This window comes from Diplotaxodon limnothrissa, linkage group LG23, assembly GCF_057381915.1.
Source record: "Diplotaxodon limnothrissa isolate DT_005_m linkage group LG23, D_limnothrissa_male_GT1.1, whole genome shotgun sequence".
NCBI classification, from domain to species: domain Eukaryota; kingdom Metazoa; phylum Chordata; class Actinopteri; order Cichliformes; family Cichlidae; genus Diplotaxodon; species Diplotaxodon limnothrissa.
This window is the reverse complement of record NC_140617.1, coordinates 8,187,811-8,212,446: the sequence shown is the minus strand read 5'-3', so window position 1 is coordinate 8,212,446 and position 24,636 is coordinate 8,187,811. Positions and strand designations below refer to the sequence as shown.

Below are 24,636 nucleotides of genomic sequence, written 5' to 3'. Positions count from 1 at the left end.
ATTTTCATAATATCATCGCTGACCAAAGACAATGACTGCTGGTGATTCACTGCTTTACAAGCAAACATCTACCTACAGGTTTTACACTTAAGTATTACTATGACAGAAGCAAATAAATATAAAATGCTGATTTGTGTGCCATGGATTTGCTAGTTATTATTATTATTATTATTATTATTATTATTATTATTATTATTATTATTATTATTCAATTTGGAAAGAGCCATGGTGGCAGTTTCTCCCATAGATTTAAGCTAAGCTTCACATTAAGTCATGAAAGTAGCTAAGTCTCGAAGTCTCTGCAAGAAAAGGAATGAACATGTTCTTCTTTGGGATCTGGGGCATCACAATGGAAGGTAACCCTGTCACATCCATGTTTTGAAGAAAAACAACAGTAGTTTTAAGTTTTTATAGAAAAAAATGGGAATAGTTTTTATCTTGGCTGATACTTGTGAACATTTTTCAAAAAGAAAATGAGGGTTATGTTTTTTAGGTAAGATTTAAGCTAGGGGACAGGGTAAAAAAGATAAGGTGTATATATAGATCTTTATATAGATCTTTTTTGGAATGATGGGGGACTTCAGCAGAGTCAAATATAAGATGAACAAGATGGAAACATCTGTCCCTTGACACTGAGTTTCTAAAATATTTTTTTGTGTAAACATGTCCTCTTTCATACACAAAAAAACCCTCGAGTTCTTCAGGGTCAAGGAGTGGGGAAATTAGTTTACTGTATCATTTCCCATCATGCCTTTCGTTTAGTGAGCAGCATGCAAAGTGAAATCCCACACCGGTTTCTACTTATAGCACTGAAAGGGATACCCGCAGAGCCCAGAGAATGCCTGTCTGCACAGTGGTGTAGAGTAGCTTTGTAGCTTTGTAACCTCACTCACTTAGTTCAGGGAGTGGACCTTCACAACTACACAAACACACAGAAGTAAGACACACAGCTGGGTAGCTGCTGTAGTTTTGAAGGAGAAATGTTCTGCAGTACTTGTTGAAACACCTCAACCAAGGCTGAAAAGTCCCTCCACTCTGTGGACAAACTGAATCCCTGGATCAGGAGAGAGAATCCAGATCCAGATTAGTTTGTGATATTAGCTTAAGAACATCAGGGGATGTCTCCCAATTTCAGTTAGGTATGTATTTGTGATGATATCACATAAAATGTCAAAGTTTTGCTCTATATCTCAATGATAAAGAATCTGCTAAAAAACTTCCTGGATCTAGCAAGAATCCAGGAAGTCTTTAGTGACTGGATTGACTCCAGAAGTTGAAGCAAGCCAAAACTCTCGTAATTTGTTTTTAACTATTTGATCCTGGTAACCAAGAGGAAAAAAAACAGGAAGCAATCACATTATTTTCTTGGAGGAGATCATTAAATTGTTTGTCTACAGTTTTAGCCGAAGAACCAATGAGCTCCTGCCATAATGTGTCATCCGTCCATGTTCAAATAGCAAGAATTGCTTCTCCTGCTACAGTAGTGGTCAGGATTTAATCACACTTAAACACAATTATCATCTAATGCATCTTCAATCAAATTGTGCTTAAGGTCAGAATCATAATTGTTTTGTTTTTTTATGCGCAATAAGCTTTGAATTATGATGGATCGCGAATTGCACGAGCTACTGTTTCAATGAGGTTCTGTTAAATGTTTTCAAGCAAACTTTTATTGTTATGTTATTGTTTGGATCCTGAGAAGAGAGCGCACAGACACGTTTTCGCGTTTACACATGGGAAAGTTTAGTGTAAGAGTTTATAACTTACTGGCATGAACAATGACGAGGTGGTAAAGATACCTACTGAAAGTCCAAAGTTAAATTCTTCGCTTTTGTCAAACACTTTCTCATGAATCAGCACTGATCTTGGTAGCAATAGCAGGGTTTATGACAGCTGCCCTGTTTTATTGTGTCTAAATCGACACACTTGAAGTGATTACCTCACAGACTGATAGATTAGCAAATCTTCCAGTGGTACCTGTGATATGTGTAGCCTTGAACTTTTATATTTACTGTAGTGCTGCACACATGTGGCTAGTTTGTAATAGCTTTTGGAGTTGTGACGATAACTGAGCTTTCCCTACTTTCAGTTGTGCATTTATTTTCAGTCTGTAAGTAGGGGAGCTAGTGACCTCCTCCTTTTTTTTTAATTGCTTTGGCTGTTGGTGCTCTATTTTTTATGTGTGGTGTCGATCTTTCACACTTCCTGTAAATACAAGTATGAACCAAAGAGCCAAGGTTTTCTTCTCATTCCATCTGCTGTTTTCTTCGTTTTCTTTTAACTCCGTCAAACACATTTCATTAAGTACACGCGTGTAACAATGAATATGCTCATAGGCACAGTCCTGCTCGTTATCTCGCCCGAGGGTGAGATATAAAGATTAATGATGTGATTGCATGTGGCTGTGGTTGTCATCCATTCTCCTTTCTACCGCCAGAGAGAAGGCGACAGGGCAAGTTCCAGCCGTTCAGACGACTGTTTGGGAAGAAGAAGAAAAGACAGGCGAGAGAGGGCTTTGATGGAGCAGAGCTAAAAACCAGTTTTTCCACAGGGGAAGTGTGCAATGGTGTTACATCTGATGAGGAGTCCGATCAAAATCTGAGGTTAGTACATGGATCAGTTTTTTTTAAAACATGTATTCATCTATACTATACACACAGAAACTGAGCTTATTGTCCATTCACTACACTACCAAAGGTTGGAATTTGTTGCTTTTTTAAAACAGTACATTGTTTTTTTTCTCTGCTAAAAGCAACTCAGCTTCTTATTCACTTCTAGACAAATGAAAGTGTTAAATCACGCGGTTGCAAAATGCTGCAAGGTGACATAATCTGTAAAGACAAAGGTGAGGCTGTGCTTTGAAATGACTTTAAAGGCAAAAGGCTTCACTGACAATACGAGCTTACCTGTAACGACTTGTAACAGGACTGCGGGGTCAATCATTTCACTGTGTAAAGTTTTTTGCTGCTGCAAGTTTGTGATAAATGCATGAATGACTGACAGATGACACGCTGCAGCACTGAAGAAAATCTCCTTCTCCTGCAGGGAGTTGAATCCCATCGGATCTCGAGCTCTCTCACACGACAGCATCTTCATTCCAGAGGAACCGGTGAAGGAGGCTGGTCTGGATCACAGCATGTCCCAGGAAAACGTGTCGGATAAAGTTAGGAATCTGCAGGTGGGCCGTGCAGAGGTGTACACTCACTTCTCTTTTTGCTCCAACTAGATATGTTGTAATCATTAATTGCTTTTTATCCTCACAGAGGCAGATAGCACAAGGTATAAAGTTTGGCCAAAGGCCTCCTTCTCTGAGAAGAAGTGAGGGAGATGAGGGCAGCTCAGATGAGGAAGAGGTTCCGCGTAGCCCTCTGAAAGTTTTGGCCCAGGTAGAAGCGGAGCCACCAGGAACAGAGCCAAAGGTATGAGTTGACTGACTGGTAGGTTTTCTGTTTGTTTTAAGTTTGATTAATTTAACACAACATTTGTTCTGTTTAAGTCTTGGGTAGCACTAAACATGTGAAGAAGTTGCTTAGAACCTTTTGTGATTCTGGTATATCACTCCACATCAGGGGATTGTATTAATATTAAATAAACACATAAATAAATAAACAACCTTATCACACCACGGACACCTCTGCTTTCTGTGTACTGTGTCTACAGAGATCTCTTTAAGTCGTAGTTTAATTGCTCTTACTGTGACATAAGCAGGTGCAGGGAGGTCAGCCATTTGGACCACACAGCCCCCCTGTGAAGTCTCCAAGGTCCAAACGAGTTCTTCCACTCACTGGCACGATTGAGTCCATCAACCTTGATGCCGTCCCTCAATCAGTTCCTCGCTTAGACAACGCTGCCGCCAAACATAAACTCTCCGTCAAGCCGAAAAACCAGAGGATTTCCCGCAAGCACAGACGATTCACACAGGTGAGTTTCTTTTAATGTGGGTTTGCATGTTTGTTTATTCTGTGACACCCTTTGTTATTGTTAAAAAAAGCTGACACTACTTGGACTTTTGCATTCCAGGACCTCCAAGAGGTATCCATTCCTGGTTTGGTCCAAGATGACCTCGAAGCAGCTGGCATCTCCACAGACGACCAGCGTAGAGCGTCTGTTGAGTCCCCTGAAAGCTTCAAGAAACAAAGACTCCATGAGGAGGAAAGACAGGAGGCGAGGAGGATGAGAGAGCTTGAGGAGCTGAGGTTCAGACAGGAGGAAGAAGAGAGGAAGAGGAGAGCAGAGGAGCTGAGGCTGCGTGAACTGGAGGAGGAGAGATATCGTATGCAACAGCAGGAAGAGGAGGCAAGGAGGCTGCGCGAGGAGGCAGACAAAAAGAGAATGGAGGAGGAGGAAAGGAGGATCAGAGAGGAAGAGGAAGCAAGGAGACTGCTAGAGGAGGCAGAGAAAAAGAGAATAGAGGAGGAGGAGGAAAGGAGGATCAGAGAAGAAGAGGAGGCAAGGAGGCTGCTAAAGGAGGCAGAAAGAAGGAGAATGGAGGAGGAAAGGAGGATCAGAGAGGAGGAGGAACGGAGGTTCAGAGAAGAAGAGGAAAGGAGGATCAGGGAGGAGGAGGAAAAGAGGATCAGAGAGGAGGAGGAAAGAAGGCAAGAGGAAGAGCGCATGAGAAGGCTGGAGGAGGAAAGGAGGATGCGAGAAGAGGAGGAGCGTCGGCAGAGGGAAGAAGAGGAAGAAAGGAGACGACTAGAAGAACAATGGAGAAAAGAGGAAGAGGACAGGAAGAGGCAAGAGAAGGAGGAAAGGAGGAAACATGAGGAAGAGGCAAGGAGGCAGCAGGAGCTTGAGGCTGAGAGGAGGAGGAAGCTGGTAGAAGAAGAGGAAAGAAAGAAAGAGGAGGAAGCAGAGAAACTGAGGTTGTGGGAAATGGAAGAAAAGAAGAAAAAGGTAGCAGAGGAGAAGAGGAAAAAGGAGGAAGAGGAGCAAAGAAGGATGTCATTGGAGGAGGCTGATGGGAAGTTTGATCCACAAGAGATGAAGAGAAGAGCTGAAGAGCTACGCTGGAGGGAGATGGAGGAGAGACAGAGGCCATTTACTTTTAAAGTGTCCTCTGGTGAGAAACAGATTCTCTTCCAGAAGGTCAATCTGACGCCTGTTACGCCGGCCTCCAGCCACCAGAGCGCTGCTGTCGCTTATCAAAGAGATGGAGCAAAGGCTTCCTCCTCTGAAGGACCAGACTCCCCCAACCTGCCAGCATCTCCATATGTCCCCCATACAGCTATCCTAGTGACAGGCGCCCAGCTATGTGGGACAGCTGTCAATTTAGACCAGATCAAAGACACCGCCTGCAAGTCCCTGCTGGGTTTGGGAGAGGATAGAAAGGCCCAAGGAACACCGCCAACAAAGAGCAAGACTTCCCCAGAACGCAAGTCTGGAAAAACCAAATCACTCAATGAGTCTGTGCTCTCTACCGATCAGTCCAATGCAGCTGTCCTGGCAGAATGGGCAAGCATCAGATCAAAGATATTCAAGGGGGTAGAAGAGGGGAAGTACGACGAGTACCCAGAGCCGAGCAGGAGCCAGTCTCAGTCCAGCGCTGAAGAACAGCCTCTGTTTGCCCACACGAACCTCAGGAAGACCATGTCTGCTAGCGCCAAGTTCTCCATCACCCCTGCAAGGAAGAAGTTTGGAGATTCAAATAGGAACTCTGAGGTGTTTGGTGCAGAAGATAAGGAAGCAGGAGAGGAGGTTGCTCCACCTGGAAGCCCCACTGTAGCCTCTCCTTCTCCATCAAGTAAACCTCAGAACAGGACAAGTAAAAGTGTCCGCATCATAGAAAGAGGGTCAGATGAGTGTATGTTTGCCAAAGACCTTCCTTCTTTCCTCGTTCCCAGTTCTGAAATTCAATCTGAAGAGGCAGAGTCGAAGAGCAGGGTTCAGAGTGAAACAGAGACATCTGAAAGCAGAGTGGAGGGAGAGGAGCAGGGCCAGGACAGTGAGGAGAAGCCTTCTCCTTTTGGCATAAAGCTGAGGAGGACCAACTACTCTCTGCGTTTTCACAGCGAGCAGTCCACAGAGAAAAAGAAGAAGCGCTACAGTGCTGGGGACAGCTTTGATGGCGTCCCCTCGCCTCTTACCCCCATTGAGCCAGACTCTGATGCCTCTTCTGTCTTTTCTGACAAATCAAGCCCCACGTCACCTCAGAAAGAAGGCGCGGTCAGCAAGTATTTACATGCATCTGCCTCTCCTGCATTCCCCCGGGGTAAACTGACTAAGTCTACCAGCCCGACTCCACACAGTGAGGGTGAGAAAGTGTTTTCCAAGCCACCGCTCTACCGCAGACCAGTGACATCACCTAAGCCTACAGGTGCAGCCCCAACACCTCCCCCATCACCACTACCTAAGGTAGCTCATGAGTCTCCCAGTGATGATTCAGTGGAGAGTACAATGGGTGTGGATTCATCCATCCAGGAGCAAGCCGGAAGGAGTGAGGAACCTTCAGCCCTGCTGCACAAGAGCAGCCAAAGTCATGTCCAAGGGGAAGAAGAGCCCAAGGAGAAGAGGTCATTCTTCCCCTCCATTAACATACCCTGGAGGGAAAAGGCAGACAGAAAGACAGAACTCATCAGGAAAGGTCAGCATCTTTGTTAGTTAGCTGAAATTATCACGTGAAATAACGAGCTTTAGATGAACCTGTAAGCTTATCTTGATACTTTTAGACAAAACTGTGTAAGCTGCTTCATCCCCAAGCATCTCCAGACCGTAGCTTCCTATTTAAGTAAAGAGACATAAGCAACAATCTTCTCATCTACATAATGCAAATCCATTTGATTTGCCAATACCTTGGCAACATTTACTGCTTAAAAGGATGTTCCATACCTAAATCAAATTACCATTTATCCATCTAGATTGTTTTGGCATGAGTTGGTGATATTGGCAGTAGAGATGTCTGCCTTCCCGTGAATATACTGGGACTAAATGATAAATCCGCAAGCAATTATGTGAATAGTTTTTATGTAAATGGCTATTTTCTTTCTACTAACCTACACGCATTGTCGGACAGAAAGAAAAAAAGGTCCTGTGGAAAAATTTGGAATATGATTTTGAGATGAATGTTTTGTTAAATTAAAAATAGTGTTTTGTAGTATCAAAGCTTTCCAACAACATCTATCGTGTGTTCATCTGCAGAAAAACCATCCCTACAGAGCAGGCACTCACTGGACAGTGCGAGGGTCCAGGAGAAGGAGGCTGGACCTTTGTGGATCACACTGGCTCTTCAGAAGCAGAAAGGCTTCAGGGAGCAGCAGCAGAACCGGGAGGAGCGTCGTAGCCAAAGAGAGGCCAAGCTGGCAGAAAAACAAGCTAAAGAGCGAGACAGTGTATGCCCCACAGATAAACGTTTACACACTTTCTCGTGATCTCCGTAACATACTGTCCATCTTCTGAATGGATCCCAAATCTCTTTTGCAGGTTACACTGGTGAGCCCCACAGACAGCAAAGGAAGTGGAAGCACCAGTCCTTCTTCTAAACCTCAGACGCCAGAGGAGCCCAAGAGACCAGAGAGCCTCCTGGGAAAATTTGAACGCCGGGAGCACCTAAAGAAGGCCAACACTCTACCGAGCTCTGTCACTGGTAAAATTGTCATATATCGTAGTAAAGTGAATATACTAAGTAGCTATTAGCGTCACAAACAACAGGATGAGCTCTTTTTCTGCGATTTCTGGTTATTCTGATTACAGTTGCTGTTATTAGTCAGGCAAATTTCTTTATTTCCAGAAGCTCTTCTTCAAAATTAATCTGTTTTTTAAAATGAGTTTAATAATGGGATATAGAAAGCAAACAGATTAGTAACACATTTTTACATGTTTGTTGTTGCAGTTGAGATTGCAGACTCTACACCGTCGCCACCTGCTGTCAAAGAGGTGTCAAAGCGCTTCCCCTCCAGTGACTCTCCGCAGGTTTCCACAGAGCCGGCCTGGCTTGCTCTGGCCAAACGAAAGGCCAAAGCCTGGAGCGACTGTCCTCAGATCATCAAATAACACCTCAAACCACCAGCTACACACGACACTCCCGCCTGCATCAAGAGTGTACACTGCCCACAGACTCTGAAACACTTGGAGTGTCACCATTAACTGTCCCCCCCCTCTGAGAACTCCACCTCTCACTTCTCACAATAAAAACTCTTCCCGACTGTGAAACCAGTAAAGCTCTCCATCTCCTCCTAACCCCCCCACATACACTGGTTGGTACTATTATCATGTTAAAGTGCGCTTCACATTCACTTAATCCGATACAGCCACACAGATATAAACAATTGATGCGAGCATGCACATACTGTATAAAAACATAAATTATATGTCTCTTAAACTCCTGCAGCCAATCGCAACCATGGTTGGCCACTGCAATAGCCAACCTTTTTCTTTTTTTTTTTAATTGTGTAGCCAACTGTGTCACCATGGTTGTAAATAAATCATTTGCTCAACACAATATAACACTTCTTTATTATAGAGGTGAAGCTCTGATCTATGACAGTGTTTAATCAACAGAGGATAACTGTCTGAATCATGTTTTAAGGGCTACCAGTTTAAACTCAGCACGAACCTGCTTCTGGAAGTGTTACAGGCATCCCCTCTGTCCTTCTTGGCGTTATTTATGTAAAGCAGCAGCTCTCCCTCTCCTGTGTCTTTTCTCTGAGCCTTGTTTTTCATCCACAAGAGATGCCTTTTTTTTATCAACACATACTGGAAAATCTTAGCTTAACAATTCTCACTGTGCCCGTGACGACTGTGATAGCTGTCCAAGGAGCTATTGTACAATTTTGCCATGATTTAAAAAGAAAAGAAACATGGTGGGTGCACCTAAACACAGCACTGAAGACCACAAGTGTTACTGGGCATTTATGGTGAACCTGCACCTCATCCTCACAGCTGTGTGCCGATGTAATTTGGATTTTTTATTTTTAGGCTTTGCTTATTGGAGACAGATGTGACACCTCCTAGCTGTAGACCTACGACTCTTATAGCTGTCCTCCTGTAACACGCTCGTCTTAGTAGGCTTGCGCCATCACTTTCTCTTAAATGTGATATGATCCTACATAATGTAAACATTTCCTCTATGAAGAAAAAAAAAACTTGATTCTTATTTCCTGCCACTCACTTAATGATCTGTATCTATGTAAGTATGTACTGTATGTAAGTGAAAGGCATTGCCGGAGGTTCGGTCAAAAAGAGGGCCCTAAAAGAGGTGGACTCAGTCATTTTGTTTCTAACTTTGGTCGTGCACAATAGTGTAGTGTACGCAGTGTTGTATGTAACAAAAAATGTTTGGTATTATTTGCACTTTTTTGTCCCACTTACAGATATGAAAAAAAAGATACAAAATGTTATGAATAATGTAAATTAAATACTGATGTCTGAACCACAGAACTGCCGTCTCATACTGTTCAAAATCACGAAGGGGAAAGTACTATGCTCATTACAAACTCCATATTTCTATTCTTGAAGTGGCTTTACATGATTCATAATTCAAATTAATCCGTTTACCTTACTGCTAAGTCTCGGTGCAGCCCTTGAGTTCATATTTGAATGAAACAAGCTGTTTTAGCTCGCTTCCTTCTCTGTTTTACATTATTCTAATTGGGACATAATCTAAAAATGGTTTTGATATACTTTTGGTAAACTATATCATCAAAAGTATTCACTCACCCATCCAAACCACTGAATTCGGGTGTTTCGATTACTTCCATGGCTACAGGTGCATAAAGCATGGTGCACAGAGGCCTGACCTCCACCCAACAGAACATCTTTGGGATGAATCAGAGTGGACACTGTGAGCTAGGGCTTCTCCTCCAACATTTATATGCATGTGAAGGCAGATGAGCAAATACTTTTGGCAATATAGTGTATGTTCACTAGATTTGTCCCAGTGTAAGTGTAACCCAGTGACCTGCGACGTGCAGTAATCAGCACAGCTGTTTCCATTTACAGCTCTGTGTGTTTTGGCGGGCCCCAACACCACCCTGGTTTAAACGGAAAGTGGGTGGGGCAGAGTGCATGCCTGAGATGGTCACATCAGGGATGTGGACTCCCTTTGAAATTATAAAGATTGATGAGTTCTAAAAAAATGCCTCAACTAAGCTTGTAATGTGTAACAATGTCTTGTTGGATCTCAGAAAACAAGTAGAATTGACTTAAAAATCCTATTTCCCAAAACACCTCACTTCACTGACAAACAAGTTGTGTTTATTGTTTTTTTTTAAAAAAGGTACAAAAATAAAATATATCCTTCTACGTTTCCTCTTTTACACTCAGGCTCAGACAATACACATAGTCATTACGACATCCGACTAGGAGTGACCTTTCCCACACCACCGGGGATGAAAACAGCTCCCCGGGAAAGGTATGCGAGGCCAACATCCGTCCGTCTTTTCCATCCAGGATCCAGACTGTGCCGTCAGTGGAGGCCAGGCCCACCAGTGAACCCCTTTTTCCCACAGCTGAGCCGTCAAACACAAATGGGGTGGAGTACACCTTGCCTGTCGTCTGAAAAGTCCAAACCAAAGAGCCATCTGCACAATTCAAACAGTACAGGCAACCGTCATGTGATCCACACAGAAGTCTCTGCTGGTCTGACGTGATGCATGGAGAGGAGAAAACTGGACCCTTTGTTAGAAACTGCCACAGCTGCAAATACACACAAGGGTCATACAGTTATGAATTACACAGAGGATTCAGAAAATAGCCAGGCCCCTTCCCCCCTTTTCACCATACGAGTACATTTGAATGTTGTCGTAATGAATGGTTGTGACTTTAATGTAAAAAAAACCAAAAAAAAAACCCAAAACCCCCGAAATCACTCAAATCTTCAGCAAATCAGGTTTTGTATATATAGTAACTGGAAAATATTATAACAAAAAGTGAGCTCCTTACAAGTTTCCCTGTGTTGCTGAAGCAGCAGATGTGTCCATCAACCGAGCCGATCACAATGTGCTCAGAGAAGCAGTTTGGTGAGGAGAAGAAAGGAGTGTCTCTGCAGTAAGACCACAAGACATCTCCACTGTCCTGGGAAAGAGAAACACACGTGAGACATGTAGGGCCATCACTCTTATTATTCTCCTTTTTTAATGTTTTATAGTCAGTAGCAAATTTCTCTTTTGAGACAAATGTGCACATAAGGGAAAGAGGAATGTTACAGAGAAAGTTCATGAATGTAGTGAAAATGGACATGCAGAGGGTTGACGTGACAGAGGAGGATGCTAGCGATAGTGTGAGATGGAGACAGATGATCTGCATGGCGACTCCTAAAGGGAACAGCTGAAAGATGAAGAGCTTTCTCATTTTAAACGTTAAACTAACACCCTCAAAGTCATCATAGAAATATTTTTACAAAAATTTGTGATTCAAACAGACTCGTGCCTCTTCCTTTCTTATTTCCACTTGTGCACCAAATGGCAAAACGACCTTCACTTACGATGCTGAGACAGAGCAGGCGTCCTCCCAGTGAAGCCGCGTACACCTGACGGCGTGACGCGTGAAGACGTGGAGAAGAAAACACAGCTCCTCCACCACAGTGACACTTCCAAACACACTTCTGAACCTGAAAACAGAAAATAGAGTGTCTGCTTCAAACACGTGAGACAGGTATCGAGTGCAACCATCAATCTGTGACTTTTCTGAATCATTCGAGTCCTTGTGTCTCTTTGCATCGAGCACTCACCTCTGAGTTTAGGGCGTAAACGTACCCATCGTGTGAGCCCACTACCACCAGACCAGTGAGAGGATCCACAGCAGGACAGCTCTTCACAGCATCTCCCGTCTCAAACACCCACTGTGTCTTTCCAGTTTCAGTGCATAAAAAATACACACAGCCGTCATAACATCCTGTGAAAGAACCCCCCGCCCCCCCAAAAAAAGGGTTAGATATAGAAATATAAAGTAATAAAACCTCCTGAACATTAGGTATTCACAAAGCTGACACTTACCTATTACAACAAGGGCGCCACAGTGAGACACGGCAGCAGAGGCCTCGATTCTGTCTCCAAGAACTCGCTCCCACATTAGGTTTCCGGTGGCGACCTCTAAAGCCTGGATCCTGTGGGAGTGTGAGCCGATAAACACTGTTGCTTTGAACAAATCTGACCTGTGCTCAGCTCTGTTTTGTACTAGAAGCACCGGGGAGGCGTCCACACATCTGCCTGTGTCTGAGGACCAGCTCAGACTGAGGCCCAAATCAGCTTCTCCACAAGACTCCCTTTCTCCAAGAAGTTGATTCTGCACGGTTTTATCATCTTCTGTATATCCGATGTTCATCTCTATCACCTCGCCCCCTCTTCTTATGACTTTCACAGCCTGTTTCTCCACCTGCAGACTCTCAGCTGCTGTCCAGTCTTTGCGCACTCTCTTTTCTAGTACCTGAGACGTGGATTCGACGTGCCGTCTCTTGGCCTGAGACGGCGTTGACTGGCTGTTCTCATGCTCCAAGATTCCTCTTGCTCTGGCAACATGATTCACGATGTCAGAGAAGGTCCCATCAAGTATAACCTCCAGGAGCTCTGGTGAGGTCACTCCCACAGCAGTGAGGATGTCTTCACAGAGACGCAGAGCCTTCAGAGAATCTCCTCCACTGAACAGGAACTTGGACTTCTCGTCAACGGTAACATCTACAGCAAGATTTAAAGTATCCTGTTGATAGATAGTTTAAAAGAGAATAAACATAAGGAGACAACGGTTTATTTAAATTTAGAGCATGAATGTTGTCATCAAAAATGAAAATACCCGCCACAGAGTCTGAAGAATTTGCCTCAGTTCACTGCGATTTCTCTGTGAAGACTCTAAACACTGTCTCTGTTTTTCATAAACTCTGACTAATGCCTCCATGTTGACTTTGCCTATCAAAAAACAACAGTTAGAAAGGTGAATGGATAAAGTGGTGAATGAATTAGCTGCTGTTTCTCCTCAGCAGTGACAGCGTGTCTAAAGCTCACCGTGAGCAGTCAGGCATAAAGCCGGGACAAGCACCAGCGTGTCAGGAACGCTGTGAGCAGGCAGCAGCAGAGACAACTGGCTCAGAATGAGCTTCTTCAGATCTCCGTCTGCACCGCCTGACTCCTCCAGGGGGGGGTTGACAGAAGAGGGTAGGTTCTCAGCATGCTCACCAAAAGCACAAGCAGAGGGAATTTGTTCTGCACGTTGCTGTACAGATGCGGAGGTGGAAGCTGCCTTCTGGTGTCCAGATGTGGATGCCACGACAAAGGCGAGAAGTCGAAATCCTTGGTGCAGACCCACAGCGCAGGCTTCCACCTGAGGGAGACTCAGCAGGACCTGCAGGAGGGGAGATGTAAATCAAAATCATAAAGGTGTTAAAAAGATGTTGAAAAGGTATTTTGTTTACAAAGAATTAATGAAAAGTATCCACATTAAAGTACAGCATTAAGAAAAGGTGCCACCAGTTTAAAAACGCAATTATTAATCAGCTAAAACTGCTTTTCTCTTGTTTGCTCTTTTTTTCTTATTGCTGTGTGTATGTGACAATAAATTGAAAAAATAGTCTTTCATTATTTTTAGTAACAGTGAATCTGAGTGAGGAAACTGGTTCATAACAGAGACACCAGATTTCTTTAGGGTGGGGGTTAAGGATTCAAATCTTTCCTTTAATTTACCACAATCAGTACATCAGCTTTGCCTTCAGTATGTTAAAAAAAGGATCCAGTTGAAGTGGCTCGAGAAACTGACTAAGGCGCCTCCCAGTTGAGGTATTCCAGGCATGTTCTAACAAGAACAGGCCCTGGAGCAGACCCAGGCCAGGCAGAGAGATTATATTTCTTGGCTAGCTCGGAAACACGTTGCTACAACTCTGACTGAGCTTGGGGAGGGTATTCTGGGGAGGTGGTCAAGCTCATCCCTCAGAAACCAAGGTCTGGGCTTCTCTGCTGACACTGTGACCTGGATAAGACGTAAAAGTTGTTGGATGTTAAAAGCACGAGTGATGTGTGTTCCTTCATGTGTCAGTCTTGGTCTAACATGAGGCTAAGCCAGTGGAATTATTTCTTTTTTGAATCAATCACATGACTTATAATTACATACAGTGGGGCAAAAAAGTATTTAGTCAGCCACCGATTGTGCAAGTTCCCCCACTTAAAATGATGACAGAGGTCAGTAATTTGCACCAGAGGTACACTTCAACTGTGAGAGACAGAATGTGAAAAAAAAAAAATCCATGAATCCACATGGTAGGATTTGTAAAGAATTTATTCGTAAATCAGGGTGGAAAATAAGTATTTGGTCACCTCAAACAAGGAGAATCTCTGGCTCTCACAGACCTGTAACGTCTTCTGTAAGAAGCTTTTCTGTCCCCCACTCGTTACCTGTATGAATGGCACCTGTTTGAACTCATCATCTGTATAAAAGACACCTGTCCACAGCCTCAAACAGTCAGACTCCAAACTCCGCCATGGCCAAGACCAAAGAGCTTTTGAAGGACACCAGGAAAAGTATTGTAGACCTGCACCAGACTGGGAAGAGTGAATCTACAATAGGCAAGCAGCTTGGTGTGAAAAAATCAACTGTGGGAGCAATCATCAGAAAATGGAAGACATACAAGACCACTGATAATCTCCTTCGATCTGGGGCTCCACGCAAGATCTCATCCCGTGGGGTCAAAATGATCATGAGAACGGTGAGCAAAGATCCCAGAACCACACGGGGGGACCTGGTGAATGACCTGCAGAGAGCTGGGACCAAAGTAACAAAGGTCACCATCAGTAACACACTACAACGGCAGGGAATCAAATCCCGCAGTGCCAGACGTGTTCCGCTGCTGAAGCCAGTGCATGTCCAGGCCCGTCTGAAGTTTGCCAGAGAGCACATGGATGATACAGCAGAGGATTGGGAGAATGTCATGTGGTCAGATGAAACCAAAGTAGAACTTTTTGGTATAAACTCAACTCGTCGTGTTTGGAGGAAGAAGAATACTGAGTTGCGTCCCAAGAACACCATACCTACTGTGAAGCATGGGGGTGGAAACATCATGCTATGGGGCTGTTTTTCTGCCAAGGGGACAGGACGACTGATCCGTGTTAAGGACAGAATGAATGGGGCCATGTATGGTGAGATTTTGAGCCAAAACCTCCTTCCATCAGTGAGAACTTTGAAGATGAAACGAGGCTGGGTCTTCCAACATGACAATGATCCAAAACACACCGCCCGGGCAACAAAGGAGTGGCTCCGTAAGAAGCATTTGAAAGTCCTGGAGTGGCCTAGCCAGTCTCCAGACCTCAACCCCATAGAAAATCTGTGGCGGGAGTTGAAAGTCCGTGTTGCTCGGCGACAGCCCCAAAACATCACTGCTCTCGAGAAGATCTGCATGGAGGAATGGGCCAAAATACCAGCTACTGTGTTTGCAAACCTGGTAAAGACCTATAGTAAACGTTTGACCTCTGTTATTGCCAACAAAGGTTATGTTACAAAGTATTGAGTTGTATTTTTGTTATTGACCAAATACTTATTTTCCACCCTGATTTACGAATAAATTCTTTACAAATCCTACCATGTGGATTCATGGATTTTTTTTTTCACATTCTGTCTCTCACAGTTGAAGTGTACCTCTGGTGCAAATTACTGACCTCTGTCATCATTTTAGGTGGGGGAACTTGCACAATCGGTGGCTGACTAAATACTTTTTTGCCCCACTGTACATCAGAAAACATCTTACTTGCTGCAGGCTGTCTAAGTTCACTCGTTTTCCATTGCGTTTGATCAGTCGGTCTCTCCGTCCCAGGTAGTGCAGCTGTCCATCTTTAACATTCACCCAGTCTCCTGTAGCCCTCATCGTCCCAGGGACAACAGTGTCTTCATCATCCAAGAGACACACTCGGTCCTCTCCACCTGCACAAACGATCATATGAATTCATGAGGTTTTTCTTCATCTCAATGTGATTAATTTGCAGAGAACTCACAGTGTTTTTCCTACCTATGAAGATCTGTCCTTCACCCTCTGAAACAACACAGCCATGTTCATCTCTGACTTCCACCACTGTGCCCATCAGAGGAGTCCCGAGAGGCACAGAAGACACCGTGCTGTGAGATGTTTGTAATGTTAGATAACTCCTACATCTGTAGGACAAACTTGTAGAAGTCATGAACATTTTAAAACGGGGGGTCCACTCACAGGTTACTTGACCGCAGCAGAGACTCTGGTATTCTGTAACAGCTGGCCCAGCAGGAAACCTCAGTGATCCCGTAGATGTTGTAGATTTTGGTTTTATTGTCCTCATGTCTCCAGCTCTCCAGCAGAGCGGGCGACGGGCAGGCTTCTCCACCCAGAGCCAACACCCGCAGTGAAGAGCTGCACGACAGCACGTCCTGTTTTAGAATACGATGGCCGAAGCGCAACAGCAGAGTGGGCGTGACCTGTGACAACAGTGAAAATGAAGCATTGCACAAACAAGGAATACTGCCTCACAAACACAACTGGCTCTACACTTGCCTGGAGGACAGTTGTCTTGTGATCGTTGAACAACAGTTCAGCTAGTCGATTGGGCATTTTCTTAATCACATTAGGGACAATGAGGAGTTGAGCCCCAGATGATAAGGCGAGAAAAATATCCACTACTGAGGGATCAAAGGTTAAAGGTGAGGCGAGGAAAACCACATCATCCGGCCTCATCTGAAACAAAGATCTGAGCAGAAAGAGAAGGGATTTGTCTTGGACTGAAAATGCCACTCTACAACAGGCAAAGGCATAAATGATTCCTTACTGACCTCAGATGCAGTATGTTGGGAAGTATACACCTGTGTGGTACCCTGACAGTCTTTGGAAAGCCTGTTGTTCCCGATGTGTGCAGCACATACGCCAACTCCCTGCGCCCAGCGTCGTCTTGCTCCACAGCTGAACCGCTGAGATCATTTACTGATGAAGTTTGTCCTGCTCCTCGTTCACGCTGGGCGACTCGCAGCGGCTCGATGTGAATCAGAGTCAGTTTGAACTTGAGCAGCTCCACACAAACTTCCACAGTTACGTGTTTGATGAGAGCTGCCTGAAATTGCTTTAAGTTGAAAAAAACAATAGCAATATAAATATTCACAAAAAAACACAATTCATTAACAAAGAATTTACAAAGGTGTTCTGATATTGCATTAAAAAAAAAAAACTCTTAATATTACAGACGAGTCATCTGTAGGAAACATACACTTGGAATATTTTTTGTTACTGCACAGGAGGGGATCTTGAATTGGGTTTTGTAAAGAAAAATTCAACCCAAACACCCCAAAATCCACAGTCATCTGGCTAGTAAGATGTTCTCAGGTTACGTAGCTGGATTAATTAATTAGAATCTTGGGTTGGCTATTGCACAGATTGTTATACTAGATGGACAGAATCAGACAGAATCAAAGTCCCACTGTGGAGCCCTTGTTGTAATAGGTCAGTGTCAGCTTTGTGAATATCTAATTTTATCATTATTTTATATTTCCATGTCTTTTGGGGTGGGGTTCTTTCTCAGGATGTCTCCATGGCTGTGTGTATTTTTATGTACTAAATCTGGAAAGACAAAGGTGGCTGTTGGCCTTAATAAATAAATAAGACCATGGCCTTTCTCGTGTGTTTTCATCGTCTGGATGGTTTAACCTTTTAACCCTCTCAAGGCAGGCGTTGCAGATTTGCAACAGTTAAAAACTAAAAACCTGATTACCCCACATACATATTTTTTATGAGTTTTTTTTTACTCTTTTACTCCGAGGGTTAAGTGAGGCCTGAGTATTACATTTGCAAAATTACTCACAGCTGTTGTATTAATGCTGATAAAATATGACAAAATTCAACCTGCAGGAGGTCGGTCTGTACAGCACAGTACTTGAGGCCACATTGGTTCATGACTCTGGCAGAGAGGAGTCCAGGAGATTCTGGGTCCAGTGGGACGTAAGCAGCAGAGGATTGCAAGATCCTGACAAACAAAGCAGAGTCATTTGTGAGTTATGATTTGTTATAGAGCAGTGAGGCACATGCAGCCATAACACACAAGAAGCACATAGGCACTGACAAATATTAAAATAATGAGAAGTTCTGAATATGACAGCTCTTCAGCTCTGTTCTAGGATGCCCTCTGGACCCAGTGGAGGTGGTGAATGATAGGAGAATGGTGGCTAAGCTGTCATCCCTGCTGGACAACATCTCCCACCCCATGCAGACTCTGACAGCACTGAGCAACTCCTTCAGTGGCAGGATGCGGCACCCACGATGTGGGACGGAGAGATTTGCAGGTCTTTCCTCCCCACTGCTGTCAGACACCACAACAAAGACTTCCAACTGACCAAACACACGCATGTGCAATAGCAATAAAACTAAGTGCAATACTCTTTTCTGACATCGTTGTATTATACTCAGTTGCATATAGCATTTGTTTTATTTTATTCTTTATTTTTAATTTTATTCTATTCTATTGTGTACAGTATCTTATCTTATTCTATTCCAGTGTTTTCTAAATTTTGCTATGTAACTTTGCACTGTCCACTTTCTGCTGTAACAAAACAAACTTTCCACATGTGGGACAACTAAAGGTTATCTTATCTTGTCACCTGCAAATTCTACTCTACTACATCCTTGAATCTTCTGTGTACTCTCTTTTATTAACATGCATTGTACCTGTCACATAAATAAGAATTCACTGTATATATTTTGATATAAATTATCGTAGCTTGGAATGACAACTTTCCTTTTTGCCTCAATTTCCGTCTCCTTGATTCTGATCACTAATATCGCCCATAAATAAATTACAGAGGTCGATCTCTAAGGTTTGCACTCACCCCAAAATCCAGACAGGTACAAACAAATCATCTCTGCAGTAAAGCCCGATCACCCCGCTCCTAGGAGAACAGTTATTTTGCAAAGCACGAGAGAATTCATCGGCGAGTTGAACCAGGTCTCTGTAGGTGAGGGACGCCGATGGTTTTCCGGACACCGAGTGTGTCACAGCCAGCCTGTCGGCGTGCAGGGAGGCAGCGGCGGCGACCAGCTCCTGCAGCGTCCGAGCAGACATGTTGAGAAGCCCTTTAGTGACCAAATGCTCATCTTCTGTCGGTGTACATTCTGGCAAAACCCGAAAATTTTTAAACATTCAAGTGTTGCTAATTTCAGAAGAAGCTGGATTTGTTTACAAGCACATTTGTCGAGGATTGATGACGCGGATTTTACAGTAAGCAATGAACGGTTATTTCAAATGCTCGTCTCAAAGCTCGGCCATAACAACAATTTGTCCTTAAATGTCGTTTTAAAATTTTGCTTACAAAATATTATTAATACTTGCAGTCATTTTCATATGAACAATAACCGCTACGTGTTATCACTGCTAACACAAAACAACAGTTTTCTATTTTAATTTTGTCTTTCAAATTAAACGCAATAAAGATACAACCGCAATTTCCTAGTATCAAGGAAGGCACCATATGTCCACTGTCCAATCACATTCCACTATTTTGTGACGTAGAATCTTTAAAATCGAAAGCGCCATTTTTCTTCTTCGTTTAGCTGTTCTCTTTCTTTGTCGTCTTTTTGATAAAAAATAATTTTATATGCAAACATGGATGAGCTTGTAAAGACACAATTGCAAAATAACAATTCAAAGTTCAAACTTTCCCTGGATCGAATCATAGACAAGGTGTGTGAATAAGGCTATGGACGGTTAGCATGAACGTAACTATCAGCGGGTTTTGCAAATGAAAGCAACAGAATTAACCAACCTCTGTTTCCTTCTGATAGTATTCAAAACTTCAGTACCAGGACGCGGGGACAGAGGTTGATCTCGACGATATAAGCCCCACGAGTAAGTGAGCCGGAAAGGTTTTAATAACATCGTCTGTGTTAGTAAAGGTAACCGAAAACTAACTAATTAGATGCGTTTGTAAGCTAGATCAATCACAGGACTTGTTTTCTTTCTGGAATAATGAAGTTCAGTATTATTTATATATTAATTCACAGCAATAGTCGCCTGAAGGGCCTTTTATTACAATAAAAACAATAGACTTTAATTATAAATCTTTGAAAAGTGTTTTGAGTTTGCAAAGCAGTTTGACAGACAAGCAAAAGCAAAATGCTAAATTCAGAAACAGTGAAAAACGGAAAACAAACATTGAGATGAGAGGACAATAAAGTGAGATAATAGTAGCTTGGAAATGTGGAGGTATGCTCTGGAGAGGACAGGATTAAAAGTCAGAAGCAAGATAGAATGTGTGTGGATGAAGATGCAACGAGTAGAGTTAAGGAAGGTAGATGAGTTTAAATATCTTGGGGTGCGTGAGTTTTGCAATGTGTACTTTAGAGGTGGTGACACTGACAAAAAGACGGGAAGCACAGCTGGAGGTGGCCGATTTGAAGATGTTAAGATTGTCATTGGGAGTCACCTGGATGAACATGATTTGAAATGAGAAAATCAGAGGGACAGCTCTGGTTTAGTGGTTTGGACATTATTTAAAGAGGCAAGGCTGAGATGGTTTGAGCAGAGGAGGTATAGTGGATATACTGGACAGAGGATGTGTTGAAGGAGGACATGCAGAGGGTTGATGTGATAGAGCAGAAAGATTGGCTGAGATGAAGGTAGATAATCTGCTAAAGATAATCCCTAAAGAGAGCAGCTGAAAAAAGAAGAACAAACAAGATAATATTTCTGCAAAGTATCTTGGAGACGAGATCAAAACATATCTTAAAAGTGATCAGTAAAACCTTAAAATCAAATGTACTGGGAACCAGTAGAGAGGAGCCAGGAACGGGGGTAATGCAATGCTATGTGCTAAGTCTTGCTGCTGCATTTTTAATTAGTTGAAGGTGAGATTTTTACCAGCAGTAAGAGATTTGAGGTGGTCTATCCCAGAAAAAACATAAACCTGGATGATTTGTTTTCCCAGATCTAATTTTGAGTGTTGTTTTAATTTTGGATTAAAGGTTTGGATATAATTTGAAAGAAGCAAAACTGCAGAGCTTTCCTTTAATGTCATTCAGACATTAAGGCCATGTCACATGATACATTTTACTGTTTCTGTCAGCTCCAATTAGAATATTAGTGGTTGATGCAATTTGCATGATTTGTGATTTTGATTGTATTTAATGGAAGAAAATGTTACGTCCTCCAGCTGTTATCTTCTTCACCAGATTTCAATTATAGGTATTTGTGTGTCCAATGGGTGAAGGCCTGATACCTGAAACACTGCTTAATATTTGACGATCTGTAATGTTCACTTTTTTTTGTTGTCTGACCACATTGTGTATATTTTCTGTCCTCAAGAGCTTGACAGCTACATGACGTTATCTAAAAAGAAGGTGATCTCACTGCAACTGAAGGTTTGGGTTACTAACAACGACCTTTGCAGCCATGCACGACACAAAATACCATAAGCTGCGTTTACTACTATTTAATCACCCACATTTTCTCCTCAGAGCTCGACAGATGTCAGAGAGGAGTCACTAAGAGGTAATTTCTCAGAATTAAGAGTTTAAATGACAACATGCATCTTTTTCTTTGCTTCACTGTGTAGTTCATCTAATACAACTTGAACATTTCTTACACAGCACAGGACCCCACAGGAGACTCTCAGGTAAATATACCTGCAATTACCTTCTGTATCAAAATATCTGGCATAACTTGAGTTAATGATGGTTTGTTTTTGACAGCTGGACTTGTCATCTGATACCAGCATCCAGCTGTCTATGGAAGATGGTGGTAAGAAAAAGGAAATCCTTTTGTTTCAGTGTTTTCCAGTCTTGGATTAAATTTGTGACAACAAAGAAATGCACAACAGAAATGCGTGATTGCTTTCTTAAATTACACATGCACGCTCTCTTTAATTATTAAATAATATATTTAATAAGTTTTGCCTCCACAAACATTTTGATTTCCCTGTACTTTGTGATAAATGAATAGTTGACCATTGTGGTAGTTTTAAGTGTTAGACTCCAACACCTTGAACAGCAGCTGGCAAAGGTAATCCTTGTTCTGCTCTTAGCTTTGGCGAGGGTTAATTAGAGTGGGCCTCCAGCTCACAGTGAACCCTCGGAGCAAAAGAAACACCACTATCGCCAACTGCAATCCAAGATAGAAGATTTGGAGTACATCCGGTTACCCCAGTTAGGTAACCTGGCCCGTGAGGCAGCTGGAAGCTGGTAGTGTGTGAACTTTCCAAATAAAACAGAGGGTTGTCCACTAGTGTATATATAAAGATTGTTCATCCAAGAGAAGCACTGAGTATATTATTTGTCTAATTCCCAATTTTGTTTCCCCTTGTGCATCACACAGGGATGACTAGAAGTGATGTGACTCAGCTGACTGTGAGCTCACTGGATGAGAGTCAGAGAAACTTTTCCAATGTGGACCTTCAACCTGAAGACCAAGATGAGGAGCTGGAAATGTCTCTTAGAAGTCATGGCAGTTCCTGGGTGGAGCTCTATCCAAGTATGATTAGTCGGATAAAGAGGGCCTGGGATCGGCAGCATGTCTCTACAGCCGCTGATTCTGTGCTGAGGAGGTACCGCAGATGGCGTCAACAATCAAACAGAAGTAACCTCAACAACACCTTTGTCGTCCCACTTAGACACACAAACAGCAAACCAAAGATGACCACAAAAGCATTTCCAGAGAAAAGCTCCAGCAGGCCTATGAAAGAGCAATTCACGAGGACCAAAACAACGCCTATGCAGACTGTGACCTGTCCTAGAGACTGGCACGAAATGCACCAATCTCCTGATAGGGAGGAAAACCTTATGAGCAGGCACCAGCATAAGCCTGTCCTTGTAATGGACTTCTCTGCTTCCTCTGTGTCCTTTAAACCAAAAGAGATACCATTAAACAAGACTTTCACTGTGTCTCAGCTGTCCTCTCGTAAACAAACCCAGCTGGAAGACCAGGCCTCTGCCTATAGCGTCAGTCCTTCACGACCTTGTGCTAAAGCCTCTGAGGAAAGATCAAGTCTTTCTCTATTAGAGACAGCTGGGAGCTCCATCCTTGCACCAGAATTCACTGCTGCAATACAGAGACCTGATATCTATGGCTCCCCAGTCAGGCAGGAGGCGCCGAGCTTTAGGGACAGGAGTCCCCTAAAAGCAAGAGTGGTGACCAGCCTGGGAAGATCACCTCATTTGTTTTCCAGAAGCCCCAGTGAATATTCTGTGACTTCCAGAGAGCCTATGAGGCCCAGATCACTCAAGGCCTCTCTGTTTTCCCCGACAAAAAGGCCTGTTTTGCCACCGAAGATGCTTTACTCTCAAAACTCCCAGCAGTCCTTCCTGCCACACTCACCGCAGTCAGCCTCAGCAGCAGGGGGTCATCGCAGGCTCGTACGACACCTCTCCATTGATTCCGTCCTGCCTTCATCCCCTGGCTCGTGCTCACCAAAACAAGTTGATGAGGATTTCATGAAACTTTACCACAAGTTTGTGTGTCAGAACAAGTCAACTTTCTTCAATGGCTCTCCATGCCGTCTCTGTGCTAGAAGCTCTGAGGCCAGCAGAGGTCACTCTTCATCAGCTCTGGCTGCTCTTGCACTGTCACCACACCGGTCTGTCCTGAGGAAACGCCACAGGGACCTAGACTGGAGCAGCCATCCACAGTCCAAACGCTTCAGGGAAGTGTATTGCACATACTCCCCAGGGTCCAAACGCCACAGCAGAGCGATGCTAAGGCCTTTGTCTGAACTGGAGCTGCCTCGTGGTGGTAGCTCCAGTAAGCACAACATGTTTCAAAGGTTCAGCAGCCAGCAGTATCCAGCACATGAGGAATATGTGGAGGCTGAATCTGCAGCGGATTTTTCTGGCATGGGTAAGCCTCATCCTTTTTTTAAGTCAAGTGATAGTGCTCAAATTATGTATTTTTGCATAGCTACAAAAGTGCAGTTAAGATGCCTCCTAAACATATCAGGTGCAGGCAGGTATTTTGGGAAGAGGACTTTGATGAGGACACACCCACTGAATTTGGATGCATGCATGCATGCATGATTGTGCATGTTTTTTCTAGGGTGCAGCTTTCTAAGGAACCACTCACCCAGACAACACAAACTAAAGAAGATACAAATATATAAACTGATTGTCAGCTTACTTTGTAAGAACCCCCAATATTTCTTTAAAGTTTGGGTTTTGAAATTACAAGTCAGACTTATTTTATGCAAGTTTAATCATCACAACTATGTAAAGAGTCTATCGACGTGTATTTTGTCAGTGAATTTCCACTTGGGGAAAGAGAAAGAGAGCACGCCTGTGTGTTTGTATGAGAGGCCGTACAAGCCAAAATTCATTCTCATACTGAGTGGAGCAGACAGAGGTCACTGTAGCATACAACTCGCACAAAAATGACAGCTACTAAATGACCAACACTGCACCTGTGAAGTTTGTCTGTCCCTTCACATCTGATCTTCATAGTTTTCTTGACTTGTTTCTGATTACCTAATCATTATGCTTTATTCAACAGGAAGTTCACTAGAGAGCAAAATGACCTGTGGCTTCTCTCCCAGGTGACTAAAATAATTCCCATGTACAAGATATTTTTGGCCTCTGGGGGTTGATGTGTTCTTACTCACCTTTTCCCGTCACATACAGAAAATGGCGATGAAGGGGATCATCAAGGAGATGGGCCGATGAAATTTAATGAAATGTATGACCATCTAGTTCTGCGATGGAAACCCGCTGATAATTAATCTCTGAACTATTTTTAATTG

At 43.2% G+C, this 24,636-nt stretch overlaps 3 protein-coding genes across 6 annotated transcripts; 2 read left to right on the top strand and 1 right to left on the bottom strand.

Moving 5' to 3' along the window:
* The first annotated feature begins 3,121 nt into the window (after positions 1-3,121).
* cracd (capping protein inhibiting regulator of actin dynamics) lies at positions 3,122-7,989 on the top strand. Of its 4 annotated transcripts, none has more exons than XM_085348386.1 (8): positions 3,137-3,178; positions 3,264-3,419; positions 3,709-3,921; positions 4,021-4,371; positions 4,519-6,583; positions 7,138-7,328; positions 7,420-7,582; positions 7,829-7,989. In XM_085348386.1, exons 1-8 carry the CDS (start codon positions 3,137-3,139, stop codon positions 7,987-7,989), a joined length of 3,342 nt encoding a protein of 1,113 aa, XP_085204512.1. The 4 variants fall into 4 exon arrangements, with proteins under 4 accessions (XP_085204514.1, XP_085204512.1, XP_085204513.1 ...); XM_085348387.1 differs by having other exon boundaries at positions 3,706-3,921; positions 4,021-4,317; positions 4,516-6,583; XM_085348388.1 differs by having other exon boundaries at positions 3,122-3,178; positions 4,021-6,583.
* Positions 7,990-10,196: 2,207 nt separating this feature from the next.
* aasdh (aminoadipate-semialdehyde dehydrogenase) lies at positions 10,197-19,087 on the bottom strand. Its single transcript, XM_085347965.1, has 14 exons — positions 18,748-19,087; positions 17,768-17,888; positions 16,708-16,991; positions 16,433-16,625; positions 16,115-16,356; positions 15,917-16,023; positions 15,659-15,831; positions 12,933-13,269; positions 12,724-12,836; positions 11,931-12,630; positions 11,666-11,829; positions 11,420-11,545; positions 10,879-11,010; positions 10,197-10,632 (listed from the first exon to the last, which is right to left on the bottom strand). The coding sequence occupies exons 1-14, from the start codon at positions 19,056-19,058 to the stop codon at positions 10,237-10,239; spliced, it is 3,399 nt and encodes a 1,132-aa protein (XP_085204091.1). The 5' UTR covers positions 19,059-19,087; the 3' UTR covers positions 10,197-10,236.
* Positions 19,088-19,520: 433 nt separating this feature from the next.
* Positions 19,521-24,436, top strand: hjurp (Holliday junction recognition protein). The gene is made up of 8 exons (XM_085347884.1): positions 19,521-19,598; positions 19,700-19,763; positions 21,219-21,274; positions 21,371-21,404; positions 21,503-21,528; positions 21,605-21,653; positions 22,227-23,744; positions 24,390-24,436. Exons 1-8 carry the CDS (start codon positions 19,521-19,523, stop codon positions 24,434-24,436), a joined length of 1,872 nt encoding a protein of 623 aa, XP_085204010.1.
* Positions 24,437-24,636: the final 200 nt, after the last annotated feature.

Excerpts from the sequence above, each read along its gene's own strand:
- cracd (XM_085348385.1), top strand. The coding sequence starts at position 3,137 with ATGTCCCAGGAAAACGTGTCGGATAAAGTTAGGAATCTGCAG. Across the intron at positions 3,179-3,263 it reads ATAAAGTTAGGAATCTGCAG|AGGCAGATAGCACAAGGTAT; the intron begins GTGGGCCGTGCA and ends TTATCCTCACAG. Across the intron at positions 7,583-7,828 it reads TCTACCGAGCTCTGTCACTG|TTGAGATTGCAGACTCTACA; the intron begins GTAAAATTGTCA and ends TTGTTGTTGCAG.
- aasdh (XM_085347965.1), bottom strand. The coding sequence starts at position 19,058 with ATGTTTAAAAATTTTCGGGTTTTGCCAGAATGTACACCGACAGAAGAT. Across the intron at positions 11,830-11,930 it reads TGGCGCCCTTGTTGTAATAG|GATGTTATGACGGCTGTGTG; the intron begins GTAAGTGTCAGC and ends GTTCTTTCACAG. Across the intron at positions 10,633-10,878 it reads TCAGCAACACAGGGAAACTT|CTGTGGCAGTTTCTAACAAA; the intron begins GTAAGGAGCTCA and ends GTGTATTTGCAG.
- hjurp (XM_085347884.1), top strand. The coding sequence starts at position 19,521 with ATGGATGAGCTTGTAAAGACACAATTGCAAAATAACAATTCAAAGTTC. Across the intron at positions 19,764-21,218 it reads CGACGATATAAGCCCCACGA|AGCTTGACAGCTACATGACG; the intron begins GTAAGTGAGCCG and ends TCTGTCCTCAAG. Across the intron at positions 23,745-24,389 it reads AGCGGATTTTTCTGGCATGG|GAAGTTCACTAGAGAGCAAA; the intron begins GTAAGCCTCATC and ends TTTATTCAACAG.